Source organism: Mus caroli, chromosome X (genome assembly GCF_900094665.2).
Source record: "Mus caroli chromosome X, CAROLI_EIJ_v1.1, whole genome shotgun sequence".
Taxonomy (NCBI): domain Eukaryota; kingdom Metazoa; phylum Chordata; class Mammalia; order Rodentia; family Muridae; genus Mus; species Mus caroli.
In genome coordinates, this window is record NC_034589.1 from 127,561,363 (window position 1) to 127,578,862 (window position 17,500).

A 17,500-nucleotide genomic window follows, 5' to 3' on the forward strand; every position below is an offset into this window, starting at 1 on the left:
TTTACTTTGATGTTGGCTACTGGTTTGCTGTAGATTGCTTTTATCATGTTTAGGTATGGGCCTTGAATTCCTGATCTTTCCAAGACTTTTATCATGTATGGGTGTTGGATCTTGTCGAATGCTTTCTCCGCATTTCTTGCGGGTGTCTGGAGACTCCCCAGGCCAGGAACCCTGGTGCCGGAGTGGACCGGAAGGGACTTGTGCCCCTGATCAGGCCGGGTTATCTGCTTCCCTAGTTAATGTAGTATCATGTCCCATGTGATTGGATTGGTGCAGGTGCTGTGTTCCACTCACCAGCGGTCTTAGTATCCCTTGGGGCATCTTGTGTGGGTCCTTGCAGGTGTCCGGAGACTCAGTGGGCAAGGAACTCTGGTGCTTGAGTGGACCAGAAGGGACTTGTGCCCCTGATCAGGCCGGGTTGTCTGCTTCCCTAGTTAATGCAGTCTCAATTCCCGCGCGATTGGATTGGAGCAGGCGCTGTGTTCCACTCACCAGAGGTCTTAGGATCCCATGGGGGATCCTGTGTGGGTCCTTGCGGGTGTCCAGTGACTCAGTGGGCAAGGAACCCTTGTGCTGGAGTGGACCGGAAGGGACTTGTGCCCCTGATCAGGCCGGGTTATTTGCTTCCCTAGTTAATGTAGTCTCAGGTCCCATGCAATTGGATTGGAGCAGACACTTTGTTCCACTCACCAGAGGGCTTAGGATCCCATGGGGGATCCTGTGTGGGTCCTTGCGGGTGTCCGGAGACTCCCCGGGCCAGGAATCCCGGTCGAGTTTGATTATTTCTTACCATCTACTCCTCTTGGATATATTTGCTTAATCTAAAAAATATTAAATTAATGTGACCGTACTGTACATTCTGGCCTTGAATTTGAAGTGAAAAAAGAATTGCATCTTTTTTATTATAGAGAGGAACTAATGGGTGCCTGCAGGGAATATATGCTATCATCAAGTGGTTTTATTTTGGAGTAATAATGGAACAATTTAATGTATGTGAAGTGAGGACATATAAATGATATATAAGAGACAATGAATTAGATTTGGCAACTCTTTGCAATCAACTTTTGAATAAATTATTTTTCTTCTCTCATGGTTGAGACCCTAACCTTTTACACATTTTTTAACCCAACTATCTTCTCGACTCTAACACTGCATCAAGACTTTCCCTTTTTACCAGAGAGATGTTAGACAGGAACAATATCCAACATCTGGGCCACCTACTTTCTCTTTGTGTACAGAGTACATTTAAAACAGTATGTGATATACTAAAGTATAATAAAAGAAAACAGTATGTGATATACTAAAGTATAATAAAAGAAAACAGTATGTGATATACTAAAGTATACTAAAAGAAAACAGTATGTGATATACTAAAGTATAATAAAAGAAATGGCCTTCCTGTCTGCACCTCCCCTAGGGCAGAAAGGCATATCTACCCTTTTCATCACCCCCACAGTCTCCCAGGAAACCTGTTGCAACCAGGAAAACAGGTGAGACCCCTGCCCAAATAATTGCCCTTGCTGGGAGCCTCACAGACTAGAGCAGACACTGTAACCTTCTCCTCCATGAGTCCCCTATCTCCACTCCAGTCTTTATATCCACGGGGCAAATCTGAACATCTGCCGCTCTCACCACTCCATGGTCTGCATATCTCCCAGGAGATCTACTGCAATCAGGGAGGCAGGCTTCAGAAAGGCACCCAGGCCAGTTAACCCCAGAGATAACAAAATATTGAGAGAAAAACACAAGAACACTAGCAACAAAATTCAATGTATTTTGGCACCATCAAAACCCAGTTCTCCCATCACAGCAAGCCATGGACATACCTGAAAAGCATAATGTTGACCTAAAACCCCATCTCATGAAGATAATAGAGAACTTTAAGGAGGATATACATAACTCACTTCAAGAAATACAGGAAGCCACAGGTAAATTGGTAGAAGTTCTTAAAGAGGAAAAAAACAAGTCCCTTAAAGAAATACAAGGTTAAAAATTTTGAGATGAGTGGATTGCCCCATCCCTCAGAATGGTTCTTGTCTAAAAGAAATGCAGGGACAGAGTAGAGCAGAGACTGAAGGAAAGGCCATACAGAGACCACCCTACCTAGGGATCCATCCCATCTGCAGACACCAAACCTAGACACTATTGTTGATGCTGAGAAGTGCTTGCTGACAGGAACCTGGAATGGCTATTCCCTGAGAGACTCTGCCAGCACCTAACTAATATAAAAGCAGATACAGCCAATTGTTGGACTGACCTGGGGACCCCAATGGAAGAGCTAGGAGAAAGTCTGAAGGCACTGAAGGGGATTACAGCCCCATAGGAAGAATAATATCAACTAACCAGACCATCCAGAGCTCCCAAGGGCTAAACCACCAATCAAAGAGTACACATGGAGCGACCCATGACTCCAGCTACATATGTAACAGAGGATGGCCTTATCTGGCATTAATGGAATGGAGGCCCTTGGTACTGTGGAGGTTTGATGCCCCAGCATAGGGAGCTGCTAATGGGTGAATGGTTGGAAGAACACCTTCATAGAGACAAAGGGAAGAGGAGATGGGATCGGGGGGGGGGGGAGGTTACGGAAGGGAAACCAGGAAAGGAGATATCACTTGAAATGTAAATGAATAAAATGATTAATTAAAAATAGTTTGGTAGTATTCCTTCTATTACTAAAACCATCTGGTTCTGGGCTTCTTTGTTGTTGGGAAATTTTTAATGAATGCTTCTATTTCCTTAGGGATTATATGCCTATTTAAATTGTTTACCTGATCTTGATTTAACTTTGGTAAGTTGTACTTATCAAGGTAATCACCCATTTCATTTAGATTTTCTATTTTTAATTTATTTTTTTCACCCCATATTCCATTCCCCGCCCCCCCATTCACCCTCCATCTGCTCCACATCCCACACCTCCTCCCCACCCAAACCCATCTCCGTCTCCATGTGGATGCCCCCACCTCTCACCCCACCTGACCTCCGGGGGCCTCCAGTCTCTTGAGGGTTAGGTGCATCATCTCTGAATGAACACAGACCCGGAAGTCCTCTACTGTATGTGTGTTGGGGGCCTCATATCAGTTGGTGTATGCTGTCTGTTTGGTGGTCCAGTGTTTGAGAGATCTCAGGGGTCCAGATTATTTGAAACTCCTGGTCCTCCTACAGGATATCCCTTTACCTCAGCTTCTTTTAGCCTTCTCTAAGTCAACAACAGGGGTTGGTTGCTTCTGTCCATTAGTTGGGTGCAAATACCTGCATCTGACTCTTTTAGCTGCTTGTTGGGTCTTTCATAGGGCAGTCATGATAGGTTCCTTTTTGTGAATGCTCCATAGCCTCAGTAATAGTGTCAGGCCTTGGGACCTCCCCTTCAGCTGGATCCTACTTTGGGCCTGTCACTGGACCTTCTTTTCCTCAGGCTCTTCTCCATATCCATCCCTGTAATTCTTTCAGACAGGAACAATTATAGGTCAGAGATGTGACTGTGGGATGGCAACCCCATCCCTCACTTGATGTCCTGTCTTCTTGCTGGAGGTAGGCTCTATAAGTTCCCTCTAATTTGGGGGCATACAGGATTTTTGAAGTATGACCTAATGATTTTTTGAATTTCCTCAGTGTCTTGTTATGCTCCCACCTCTTTTCTGATTTTGATAATTTGGATATTGTCTCTCTTCCCTTTAGTTAATTTGGCTAAGCTTTGGTCTATCATGTTGATTTTCTCAATATTAGTATTTTTAATAAACTCGATATACTTTATGGTATTGATCAAAAATAATTTCTCTGATAAAAACATATAGGAATAAACACACGTGTGTTATAAATACGTATACATGAAGAATTATAGTGATTTGTTTTTTCATCATCCTTGGATGACATTTTCATACTGTATATCTGCTGAGGAACATTTATGGATATTTATATATGTGCATAATTATCTTCTGATTTTGAACTAAAACCTTCTTTTTTTTGGTTTTTCGAGACAGGTTTTCTGTGTATAGACCTGGCTGTCCTGGAGCTCACTTTTGTAGACCAGGTTGGCTTCAAACTCAGAAATCTGCCTGCCTCTCAAGTGCTGGGATTAAAGTCATGCTCCATCACCACCCAGCTTAAAACCTATTTTCTTAAAACCAATTTGTGTTATGTGTTTGTGCATATGTGTGTGTGTGCTATCATTAATGCTTCTCCCAAACACTATAATTAGTAAAATTTTGTCCTAATATTTACTTATATCAATATATAGTGTACCCACAACGATGTTATGTGTTTCCTGTATCTTTTCTCTTTTATTTCCAGACAAAGGATAACCATCCTGCTTTTGTAATAAGTTCCTTTATTACATAGATGGATAATTTCTTTGGTAAGTTGTAAGATGTTTGATGCTAGAATTCTGTTGGCTTTTTCACTTTTAAAAAAAAAATGTATGTTTTAGTTTTGTGCTAGTAGCTATAATTCATTTTTCAACCCTAACTGATATTATGGAGATTTTTTTAGACCCACACATACTTTCAAATGTCCTATGTTTTCAATATGGTGTGCATTTCAAGCCAAATCTAGATTATTACGTCTGAAATTTCCAGAAGTCTGGGAGCTCACTTAAAGCAGAAACATAACAATGCCTATACAGTATTATTAGATCATCCTAGAACCTTAAGCTGTAGCAGTTTCTAAAGCTTAGGATTCACTGGTGAGTCACAGTAACATGTTCTGGTGTGTATCTGTGTCAAGCCATAGCAAATGCATATCCTGAAGTGGCTGGGCTAGGAATTCAAGGATGAGAATGGAGTGTGTTCTGAAATGTAAAAGTCTAAGAAGAAAAGGAAGCTTGATGACCCCTCTTTTAATTCTCTTATTATAAAACAATTGACTTTGTTTTTAAGCATAGCATTCCAGTTTTCAAAGCAATGAGACCATGTTCATCCAGGATCAGGTTTCTAGGGCCCCGTTTTAGAAACAAGCACAGCTCAAATCAGGCTGAGCTTAAGAGCATTCCATGACAAGCAGCAGAAGCTTTGCAAACTATGGTCAGAAGGCACATTTCGTGACCTTTAGCCTGACAAATAGTGTGTGCATTGTTGCTTTATCCCCAGAGGAGGAGCACATAGGAAATATAAAAAGCATGGTCAGAACTGCTGTAGAAGCTGATGCTTGCAAAGCTTCATCCACACCCAAAGGCAGCTCATCAAGTCTTTAAGCACAGCCTTTGCCAGAGTTTTCCTCCCCCTACTCGGACTTCTTGAGATTTTCAGATATACGTGCTTCCCCATGATGATTCTAAGATAATGAACCAGTAGTGACTTGAATTACACATGTATGGATCTTCTTTTTATTATTCTTTTTTAAAATCTTTTTTTTTTACAGTCCAGTCTTCAACCCCCTCTCAGTCTGCCCTCTGACTGTTCCTTATCCCATAACTCCTCCCTCTTCTCCAAGAGAATGTCCCCACCCCCCACTCACCAGACCTCCTCAGTCCCTGAGGCCTTAAGTCTCTTGAGGGCTAGGTGTGGCTTCTCTCACTGCTGACGCCAGACCAGGTGGTCCTCTGCTGTATAATGTCAGGGCCTCATATCAGCTGGTGTATGCTGCCTGGTTGGGGGCTCAGAGAGATCTCTGGGGTCTAGGATAGTTGAGACTGATGGTCTTCTCACGGGGTTGCCTCGTTCTCAGCCTCTTCCAGCTTTTCTTTAATTAAACCACACGAGTCAACAGCTCTGTCCATTGGTTGGGTGTAAGTATCTGTGTCTGTCTCAGTCAGCTGCTTGTTCGTTCAGCCTCTCTGAGGACAGCCATGCTAGACTCCTGTCTGTAAGCACACTATAGCATCAGTAATAGTGTCAGGCCTTGGACCCCCATCCTTTGAGCTGGATCCCAAGTTGGACCTGTCACTGGACCTCCTTTCCCTCAGACTCTCCTCTTTTTTTTTTTTTTTTTGTCCCTTCAGTTTTTTAGACAGGAACAATTCTGGGTCAGAGTTTTTGACTGTGGGATGGCAACCCTGTCTTAGTTAGGGTTTTATTGCAGTGAACAGACATCATGACCAAGGCAACTCTTTTTTTTTTTTTTCAAATCCTATGTTTTTTATTAAATATTATCTTTATTTGCATTTCAAATTTTATCCCTTTTCCCCATTTCCCCTCCGAAAACCTCCCTATTCCATCCCCCTCCCCCTGCTCACCAACCCACCCACTCCTGCTCCCCTGTCCTGGGATTTCCCTACACTGGGGCATCAAGCCTTCACAAGACCAAGGGCCCATTGATGTCTTTAAGCACATCCTCTGCTACATATGAGGCTGGAGCCATGAGTCCCTCGTTGTGTACTCTTTGGTTGGTGGTTTAGTCCCTGGGAGCTCGGGGGTACTGATTGGTTCATATCGTTGTTCCTCCTATGCGGACCAAGGCAATTCTTATAAAGACAATATTTAACTGGGGCTGGCTTACAGGTTCAGAGGTTCAGTCTATTGTCATCAAGGTGGGAACATGGCAACATCCAGGCAGGCATGCTACGGGAGGAGCTAAGAGATCTACAGCTTCATCTGAAGGCTGCTAGCACAATATTGACTTCCAGACAGCTAGGATGAAGATCTTAAAGCCCATGCCCACAGTGACACGCCTTGTCCAATAAGGCCACACCTCCAAATACTGCCACTCCCTGGGCCAAGCATAGTCAAACCATGACAAACCCCATCTCTCCAACTGATGCCCTGTCTTCTTACTGGAAGTGGACTCTACAAGTTCCCTCTCCCCACTGTAGGGCATTTCATCTAAGGTCCCTCCCTTTGAGTCCTGAGAATCTCTCACCTCCCAGGTGTCTGGCACATTCTAGAGGGTCACCCCAACTCCTACCTCCCAAGGTTGCCTATTTTCATTCATTCTGCTGGCCCTCAGGGCTTCACTCCTGTTTCCACACCCCAATACCTGACCATGTTCCCCTTTTCCCTCCATATCCCCTTTCCCACCCAGAGCCCTCCATCCATCTGCCCCCCCCCCATGATTGCTTTCTTCTCCCTCCTAAGTGGGACTGAAGAGTCCTCACTTGGGCTCTTCAGCTTGTTAGCCTTGTTCTGTGGATTGTATCCTGAGTATTCTGTACTTTCCCCTCTATTGTCATTAGCCAAGTCTATGGAAAAAATGGTTGCAATTCCTTTTACAAAGATACCATATCTGACTTAGAATTTGATTCTCTCTTAAAATTCACAGTGACTGGTCAGAAAGGAGATATCATAAAGACCTGAGAGAATCAAGATGTATACTGGGCCCCATGGAGGCTCAAAGTCACCCTCAATGTAATTTTTACACTGTTTTTTTTTTTCAACTGAGCCAATACCTTGTCATTTAGGGTGACACATCTGCTAAGGCGTTTCTCATAAACACAGCCTCCTTCAGGTCCTCCCTGAATAAAGTTTATTCTCAGCCAAAGAACTCTCTGGGAGACATGTTAATGGCCCTTTAAAATATTTTTTTTTATTTATTCTTTGAGAAGTTCATCAATGAGGACAATGTATCTTTACCACACGGATTCTCTTCTTTAACTCCACTAAGACCACTCCCACTATGTCTCCCTCTCAACCTCATATACTCATTTCTTAGTAACTCAGTGAGTCCAATTAGTACCGACCATGAGTGCCTGAGTGTAGAACCTCCACTTGGACAATCTACCAGGAGCCTTACTCAGGAAGAAAAGTGGCTCCAGCCCCTCCCAGCTGTCAGCAGCTGCTAATAGCTCCTTGCCTAGGGGTAGTGCTTCAGGAGCCAGCCCCATCCAGGGTGACTGGAGATGCAAATCTTCTAAAGGAGGGTTTTTTAGGGCCTAGAAGGCTGTTTGTGACTTTACTGAGCACATCTTGAGCTTCAAATTCATAAAATCTCCTTATTAGGTATTCTTCCTGGTGTTCTTTTGCCCAGATAAGTCATTGGCTTTGCTGACGCAGTGACTAGGTTCCATTTTTTTTTTAAACACAGCTCAAGATATTTCTGTTCAAAGGGCTTAGGACACAAAGGCGGAAGGGGGAACTGGAGAGCCCAGGGGCACAACGACTCTCTTTGGATCTCACGTACTCTTGGGCTGTTTTGAATCTGGCTCCCCTTCACACAGTCTTAAAATATGCTCCAGGCCCTCCACAGTCATTGACCAGAGGTCTCTGGAGGCAAACTGCCAGAGTTGGAAACCAGGATCCTCTAATTACTTACTACCTGTGAGGTTATTCTTCTGTCTCTGCCTCAATTTACCTAAACATACTATGAAGATTCTAAATGAATTAATTAGGAACATGTTGGTAACTTTAAGGACATTAGTGAGATACATAATGGTAAGCATTCAATAAAATTTAGTTATCAAAATAAATCAACAACTAAAGGTTTAAAAGGGCCAAGGATCTTAGGAAAACAGAGATCGAACATGACATGAGTATGAAAGACATGGGACCTAGAATGTGGGCAGGAGAGGATTTCTGGGTAAAACACAATCTGACAAATTCCTGGACTCTGGACAAAGTAGGATTACTTTTATGGAGGTTGAGGTCAAGGGGGGAGGGAAGGAGGAAGGGAATGAAGGAGAGAGAGGGTGGAGAAACACGTGGGAAGGGGATAGAGAAACTGCTGATTGTAGGGTGAGGGGACTAGAAGTGCTGAAGTTGGAAAACAGGTGCTCTGTCTCAAGATTGTGGTGTGAGCTGAGCCTCCTGTTAGGCTGCTATCTGTTTACTTGCTGATGCAGTAGACAGGCTGCCTTTCTCTATGTCAGCCTCCAAAATCCCCCTAATGCCCATCTTAAAATGTCCACATTCATCCTTGCCTTCTTGTTTTCATTGAAAATTTTAACTTAAAAAAACAAACAAACAAAAAAACAAAACCAAGGATAGATTTCTCCGTGGAGTTCTGGTTAAACATCTAGGTTGTCCTTGCCACTTCACAGGAGTCCTTTCTAGACACATTAACTAGTCCCATGGAGTCAAGAAGCCCCAGTAGCTTTCCAGTATGCAACTGGATTCTCTTGCTTGGTCTGGATTTGCTTTCAGCCTGGGGCATTTCCCCCTGCACCCCTGCAGACAACAATGTAGGTAAAAAAGTCAAGGTGGGAACTTGTTTCCCCCTTAACAAAGAAAGATTCTCTCCCAGTAATCTTCAGAGTTTCTGTAACTGTATTTCTTGATTTCTTTGCCGTGATTCCTTAAAACAAGCCATACACACAAAATTGTAATTTTCTATAAACTAGTCATATCTTCTTTTAAGTTATGAAATGTTGAATTTCCAATTTCCACTTCATCAGACACAGAAGCATTTTACTGATCATTCAGGAAATCTTAAATTGTTTTAAAGACAACGTTTTTTTTTGTTTTTTTTTTTTTTGTTTTGTTTTTTTGTATGGTAGAGTTGTCAAGATTTTAGTTCTTTGAAAGTTTAATTTCTGCAGTGGTAGAAATAACATTTGGTTTAAGAAGATTAGATTCAGAAAAACCAGGCTTGTGTTTTTGGGGGAGAAGGTGGTGGTTGGTTTATCCTGTAACTGTTAACAGAGAATCTTTAAGGAGCGAAACCGAGTTCCTTGGACAAACTGTAGCCATTCCAGAGTTCACTGAGCCTCCGAGATAAAGGATCGGAAAAGAAGTCAAACTCCACCGTTGAAACAGACACAAAATAAACACAACCCACTAATATATAAGAAGAATAATTACAAAAGTTAGAAAGCTAGGTCAAAAATGACCAAAGGCCACTGGGAGGAATTATTCGTATAAATCTTCTTAGGATGGGTAACAAAATTTGTTCATTAAAAAAAGAAACAGGAAACAAATTCCTACTAGCATTCCGACCTGGAGTTCGGGTAAGCTACGAAGCACAGTTAAGCTAGCTCCGGGAATGTAGGCAGCTTCAGGACGGCTTCTAAAGTGTTCTTTGTAGCGCACAAGAGCTTAGAATGTGGTTAGTTTTATGTGTTGGCTCCCCTTTTCAGTAAATGCTTCAAGAGGCAACTTACTTAAGGCTAAATCACTCTAGACACCAAGTGTCAGCCTCCTTGCGCTTTGTGGGGAAACGGGGGCGCACAGCTCCAGAGCCCTTAAAAGTTTTACAATGAATGAGTGAATGAATGAAACCGAACTGGAACGCTGGAGCCTGAAAATCAAGCAGAAACTTTCTGAGCTCACTGCGAGCTCCAAGCCAGCAAACTTAGGGTGGGGACAGCTTCGGCAGCTGACAGGGAGTCTGTGTCTCTTGCCCTAGACACCTGTTCACAGGTATGGCTCCAAAATAACAGCCTCCGCCAGTCACCAAACAGCCCCTGGGCTAGAGGAGAGCAGCAGATGTCTCCAGGGGCTCCAAGGAACTTTGTCCCCTTTACCACGTCCCCAGCTACCAACAGCTGGGAAGGTGGGAGTTAAGGCGCCCTGGGGTCTGGGTTTTACCGTTTGTGTTAGGGGCATACCCAGGTCTGATCCCTAACCCCGTGGGTAAAAAAAAATCATTCCACTCGCTTCTCTGATTTTCCTTCTTCTTCAATCAATGGGGCAATTACGTGACAGGGGCTGAGAAAGAGAACGCAGATCCCTAGGAAAGTTACAGTGTTTCTTGAGGGGTGGGGGATGGGGGTGGGTGGGTGGGTGGGATGACGGTGCGGGTTGTTTGGACTGTGGCAGAGCCGTGGGGCCCAGGCTGGGAGCGGCGCAGAGCGGGACCGGTTTTCCGGGGCTGGCAGCTGCCTAGCAAAAAAGTTTCCTGTGGAACAGTGGCCGGCGGGGGCGGGGGCGCGGGCTGCGGGCTCAGCCCAGGACCCGGGGGCGGGGTGCGGGCGGCTAGAGGCTGGCCTGAAGACCGTTAGAGACTCCCTCTGCCCCGGGGCCCCCTGGCTCTCCTCCCTGCTGCGCGGCTGCCCACCTGGCGACGTGACGCTCCACCAATCCCCTTCGAGCTCCTCCGGGCCCCTTCGCCTTGCACCGCCCCCCTCCTCACCCTGAAAGGCGCACCCTGCCCCGGCCGCTCTGCGCTCTCGCCGCGGAGCACCCTTCTGGCTTCTTCGTCTCTCGGACGGACGGACGCTAGAGCTCTCTTCTCCTTCCCTTAGCCAAACTTACTTTCCCGCCTCCCGAAAAACTCCAGCTTCCCTCTTCCTCCTCCCGCTCGGCTCTCGGCTCTTTTCCTCTCCACTTCCCTCTCTTCTCCCGAACCACAAACCCACCTTCCCATTCCTCTCTCCCATCCCATCCTCCCTTCCCGGGACCCCCAAAACTCTTCCTCCTTCACCTCAGACGCAGTCCCAGCGCGCCTGCTGGACGCGGTCTACTGCTTGGTTCTTCTCGAAGCCATGGCAGGACCTGGGAGTTGGAGGGACAAGGAGGTGACAGATCTCGGCCAGTTGCCGGTAAGTAAAGGACTCCGGGACATCGTCCCCCTTGTGAACTTCTTTCTGTGGCTTTGAAAGCCCGGGGAAGAGAGCCCACACCCTCGAGCAGCCTAGGCCAGGACTTCGACGGGCTGTGGCTTAGGATGGGCCAGGGAAGCTGCCGTGCAGAATCACCATCCCTGGGCTCCCGACTGAGGTGAAGGCCACAAAACGCAAAGGAACGGGGGCTGGGGGGGGGTGAGATTGGGGAGAAAGAAGTGGGTCCTAAAAAAGGGTGGGGCCTTTTCTATATAGAGCCCGCTTTGTCTAACAGCTGTCTAGCAGCGCATGGGTACCTGTAATAGCATTCCGGGAAAGGACAAGTGGTGGACCACCCCACTTTCCTTCTTTTTGCCAGCAGAGATCTCTACCTATGGGCGGAGCCCCCACCCCACCCCCACCCCCACCGTAAAAAATATAATGAGCACACACACACAGACACACACACAAAATAGAAGCATAGGCATCACGCGGCTCTTACTTTGTAATAGTTTCTAAAACTTTATTCTCACCAGGAGAAGGTTCTGGAGTAAGTACTGCTGGAGTGAAAAGAACTCGACGCCTCTCAGAAAGGAACGGAATTCTGTACATGCCTATTAATTTTTAAAAGTGTATCATCTCTCCTAGATAATGAAATATAACTTTGGTCATGGTTATCATTTGTGGGGTCTCCTTTTTCAGTGCCCAGTTGAAATTGATTGGTGGGCTACTAAAGCCATCGTAAACAGCAGACATACTATTGTAGCAACACCGTGTATTTCAATGCATCTGCTTTCTCGCTGATACTGGATCCCACCCAAATTCATTTTTCAAGTTCCCTTTTTAGATTGGCATTTCACTTGCACCCTCTCTTGAATGCAAAGGGCCCCTGGACTCTCCAAAGGAGAAATGAGCAGGCACTGGGCTGGAATGATCGCCAAGCATGTGTGTAGTTCAGGGCAGTGGCCTCCTCGCCTTGAGAAAAGCTAAATATTAACCTTGAGGTTATAGGACTATTCAAAGTCATCTTGCCTTAATTAATTTTGTGTATGTTTGGCATTTAAAGATATGTGTTGTTAATGATGGCAGATACTTGCCTCCCTAAATGCGGGACACTCCCAAAGCCTCCCTTTATATTTTACATTAGAATGGTATGTGATGAGGGGAGGTGATGGACATGGCTAATATTCTAGCAAACTGTTATCAGTCATTAAAAGAACACACTTCAATACAAAACTGTTGAATAGCAAGTATTAGAATTACGGTTATTGCAACTTCATAAAATAAAGCCAAAGAATTTTTAAAAATTAAACTTTTTATCTTCCCAGATACTCCTGAAATCACTTCTTTTCCAGGATGTATGGACGAGATTTCTGGACTATGGAGACTTCAATTGGATTCCCTTCCACCAGAGCAGGACTTTTCCTATTCAGATTAAGATTGATTTGAGCCTAAATAAGACTGGAAGGCCAGTGAGTGAGCTCGTCCCCTCCTCAGCCTGCTCTGGGGGAAGGGCGGGGCGTGGTGAAAGCACACGTGGACATACTGAAATCAACTGCTTTCTAAAAAAATGACGAAGTTGAGGGATGAAAAAGACCTTATAGAAATGATAGCATGGGGAATTTCAAACCCCCAAGGAACAACAAAGGGAAAAAGTAAAGGTGTGTTTAGCCCAAAGAATGGACTAAATTCCCTGGATTACCTGACATGGCCCTGGCTTTGGAATATTCTGATCTGAGGCATGTCCATGAGATAAGCATGATCTTTATATTACAGCTCAGTAGAACATTAGTGTTCTCCAGATTGGGGAAGGGCGGCGGTGGTTCCCAAAGAGCAAGATGAGATCGACTTCTAAAGTTGAGGCATGTGGAAAAGACACAAGAATCTTGGGTGCCAATGGTCTTTTCCCTCATTTTTAAATCATCATGAAAGGTCCAGTTTAGAAAAATTCTTATATTTCAGAATTTTATAATAGATTCGTTTTTATGCACTATCTGAGCAAATGATGGGTAATTCTCCCCTTTCCCAGATTCAAATTCCAAGAAAATAAATATAGCTGGAGAGCAGCATGCTTAGAGATTTAAAGACATGGTTTCTGCAGTCACTGAGGCATAGGACGACTTCAAAAGAAAGGAATAGAGAAATTGATAGTTAATTTAGTTTGCATTTTGATGACAGGGAGAGATGTTCAAGTAAAGAAAATGGCCTAGGCAGTGTCCCTTGTAGTAATTATTCTCAATAGGACACATATGAAGGACAGAATATTATTGGCATATATCCCTGGTAAGTGCAACCATTTGAAAACAGCTAGATAATGAGAAGAGATTCAAACCTTGAACCATCATATTGATGGTATCTTGGAGGCTTGGGTGTGGCCTGGCCTAGCAGTAGATTGAGTGCTACCATGCTGAGTCTCTGGGTTCAATTCCCATACTATACAGGCACTCGTCAACATAGACATACATTTTTGCAGATTATAGAAATACAATTAAATGTAGGTTTGAGATTTGAATATTTTGGACTCTTTGTGGTTGTGAAATTTAATGACCAGCAAACAGAAACCCTTGAGAGTGCAAGCTTGTACAAGAGTATAAATTGGAATTTAAAGAAAGGGGTAGAGATTTGAATCAGAGGTAGAAGGATCATGAGTTTGAAGCTAGTGTGAGCTACAAATAGCCTGGGCATCAAAGAAGAGCCTCTTTTATAGCACACAATAACAAAACAGTGATAAAAATGTCTGTGCAATTAGATAACATTTTATTATTCTGATTTTTAATTTTATTAATATTTATTAATATAATATCAGATAAAATTAGATAACATTTTATTCCTAAAACATTACACAGAGAAGAAAATCACAAAGTACACAATTGTAGATGGTATTGTAATGTAATTATAAACCCTTTTCTATAGGATCTTAGAGACATAAAATAAGAAGGCCGATACAATTCTCAAGTTGCTCTTGGTTTTGAAGACAGGGACTCGTGTAGTCCTGGCCACCTTCTGAACTACTTATATAGCTGACCCTGGCCTTGGGTTCCTTATTCTTAGGCTCTAATTTTCTTAGCCCTGGTACTAAAGATATGGCCACCATATCACCATATGTGTTAATGACCGGCTGTAACTTTTCCCAATTTTTAAGTGGATATAAACTTTCTATAGGTGAAAAAAATACAGAGGTTTGTGGTGTATGCTTCCTTTCTTAGAAAAGAGAATTGCAATGTTGTATGGGTTCATGCATCGTTTTAAAATAGTGTGTTTTGCCTTGCTTACCCTATACAAGGGGTGTACTTATTATTTATTTATTTATTTATTTATTCTCTATTAATGTATGATTTATTATATATGGCCTGCATAACTCAATCCTCTTTATCTCCAGATCTAGCTTGTCTGTCACTATGATTGTCCCCCAATCCTTCTAATGGCCACATTCCTTGTGGCTTCGGCCTTGGTATGTGACACTGCCATGTGTACTCCTAATCTATATTAGGGTCAGGATTAGATAGTCTTTGAAAACAGTCGTGGCTGAGGCGATCTGAAATAGTACATGACCCAAACACTATATTTGAATTACATTAAGTTTATATTTAAATATACCTTCCAGTTTTCCCAGCCTTCACTAAGAAGGCAAACCCTGAGTTCAGCTTCCCACTTTACATAAGTCCCTTAGCGGCTGTGTGGAAGCCATTTTGCCTTCAAGTGCCCAAGCTTTGAAATATCCAGTACACCATCCATTGTAAGTAGAAGAGGGCCTCAGCTTGACATTGTAATTCAATTTATCTTTTTCTGAGCCATGTTCCCTGTCTCTAGGCCAGTGTTTTGTTTTGTTTTGTTTTGTTTTTCCCATAGGTTTGTGCAGAGACAACAGGGTACAAGAATTGAGAATCACCTGGGTATTTTAAAAGAATCGTCTAAGGAAATTCTGATTTTACAATTTCATATTAGCCCTAAAGATTAATTTTAAACAGGATTCTCTCATGGAGGGAAAATCTCTGCATGGATTATGAGCTCGTGATCTATAAGGACTTTTCCTTTCTAAGCTCCAGTTCGATTGCGAAGTTCATTCTTGTTACTGACTGAGTTTCACTCTAGAACTTATCCCATTAGAGCCAACAGTTTAGAGACTCTACCCATTAGTTTATATATATATATATAATATATATATATATATATATATATATATATATATATAATTACAATTTGTAAGATTAAAAATGGGGAATGAGAATCCTGTGCAGTCTCCCTCTGTGCACTTAGAGTGTTTAGTCCCTCCTGTGTTGTGTAACCAGGGCAACGCCCGCCCTCCTGGTGTTTAAGTAAATTGAAGCCCACTTGGAACTTCTGGCTACCTTTGACCAGGTGCTGCTTTTCTTCCTCCTTTCCGCAGGCGCATCTTCCTTGACCAGCAGACACTGCCTCCTAGTGGTTCTTGTGCTTCCTTCTTCCACACCCTTAAGGAAATCAGCCAGCGGGGGGCTCACTCTTGCCTTCTCCCTAGTCAGAAGGAAAAAAAAAAAAAAAACTCTCAAATTCCAGTTTGCAAGGGCAACTCAATTAGGATTTCCATTTGAATATATAGAACTATTTGACAAATATTTTTAAAAATTGCTTAACGAGTCCTGACTCAGAAATGAGTTTATTTGGCTTTTTTTCCCCTCCATTTTAAGAGAAGATCTAGCGATTGGATTTCTTATATTACAGTACAGAATAAATGTGTGCTGAATAAAAATAAGAAATGAGATATAAAAGCTGTGTTTTAATTTAACAGATCAACACAGTTTTTTTCTTCTTTTATCTTAATTTAGTTAATAAAATATATTACAAAATGATAAAGATTAACAACATCAATACTAAGTTCAATATACTTTTAAAACGTGAAATGTAAAAATGTTTTATTTTATTTAAAGTGAGCATTAAGTTCATTAAGATGGTTTTTGAATAGAAAATAACAAGATTTCTAACAACATTAATGAAACTAAAATAAAGGCTGTGTGATTTCCACAGTCCATTTCCTCACTTAATATCTGACTAGAAGATATGCTCATTATTGATGGATAGAAATAGGATGAAGCAAATTTCTGATTTTTTTTTTTTAAGTTTCAGAGATTCAGGCTGCGTAGACAATATGAGAGTTCCCTAACATGGTATCTTTATCAATTTAAACACAGACTTATAAAAATAATGAATGAATGAATGAATGAATGAATGAATGAATGAATGAATAAATGCATTTTTATTGGTTGTTTCTCTTGAATTGCCACTATGGTAAATGTACTTCTCAGTGATACATTTAAAAGAACTGTACTAAAATAATCGTGCAGAAAAGCTGGTTCTTCGTAACTCCTTTGTTGCTTACCTTTTCCCCATAAATCTTTCAGAGTGACAGCAAAAGTCATATACTAGACAAGTAAACTTAGTCTACTTCTCAAATTCTAAAAGCTGTCATTTAAATAATATTTTTATTTTGAATAGAAAAATATGCCCTGATCTACTTGCTTATAATCAGCACATCATTGTGTGATTATTTTAAGAAAGGATTCTGGATTCCTGCCTTGACAATCATTTTGTCAATCCTGTGGAAACATCTGGACTTTAGGATGAGAGAATCTAAATATTAGAGCTCAGAAATCACTGAGCATAATGCCTTCATTTCACACATGTGATAATAGAATCCTAGAGTATAAATGAGTTACCTAGAGTTGTATAGTTAGTTAATAGTTCTGGTATGAAGAGCCAAGAGAATATTGATTTACCTGTGCTATGAAAAGACACTCAATTGATACAAATATGAATGTAAGAAGGAATACCCACACTATCTTCAGGTTTTACAGTATAATTACATAATTTCTTAGTGTTCTTTTTGTGTGTGTGAAGGACTCTACTTAATCTAAGGACATTGTTACCTATGCTTTTGGGAACCAATGGATTCATCATATTTGTTTTGTAAATTCTAAAGGAACAATGCAGATTGGAATTTTTTTTCAAGAAAACTGATAATTTTGTTCTAATTTTTGTAGGATCCAACTGGAATATTCTCACTAGATAAAGCCATTGGTCTTGGTACTTATGGAAGAATCTTTTTGGTAAGTGGAGCTAGGTTACTTATTCATGCTTGATTTTATAATAATAACAGTAATTGTGAGTCAAATCCCAACA

The 17,500-nt window shown here is 42.2% G+C and overlaps 1 protein-coding gene across 1 annotated transcript in view; it reads left to right on the top strand.

Moving 5' to 3' along the window:
- The first annotated feature begins 10,965 nt into the window (after positions 1-10,965).
- Positions 10,966-17,500, top strand: part of Nrk (Nik related kinase) — a 98,529-nt gene continuing 91,994 nt past the window's right edge. The window contains exons 1-2 of the mRNA XM_021153380.2: positions 10,966-11,344; positions 17,362-17,427. Of these exons, the coding sequence (XP_021009039.1) occupies positions 11,288-11,344; positions 17,362-17,427 (123 nt within the window). The 5' untranslated portion in view covers positions 10,966-11,287. The remainder of the gene's footprint in view (positions 11,345-17,361; positions 17,428-17,500) is intronic.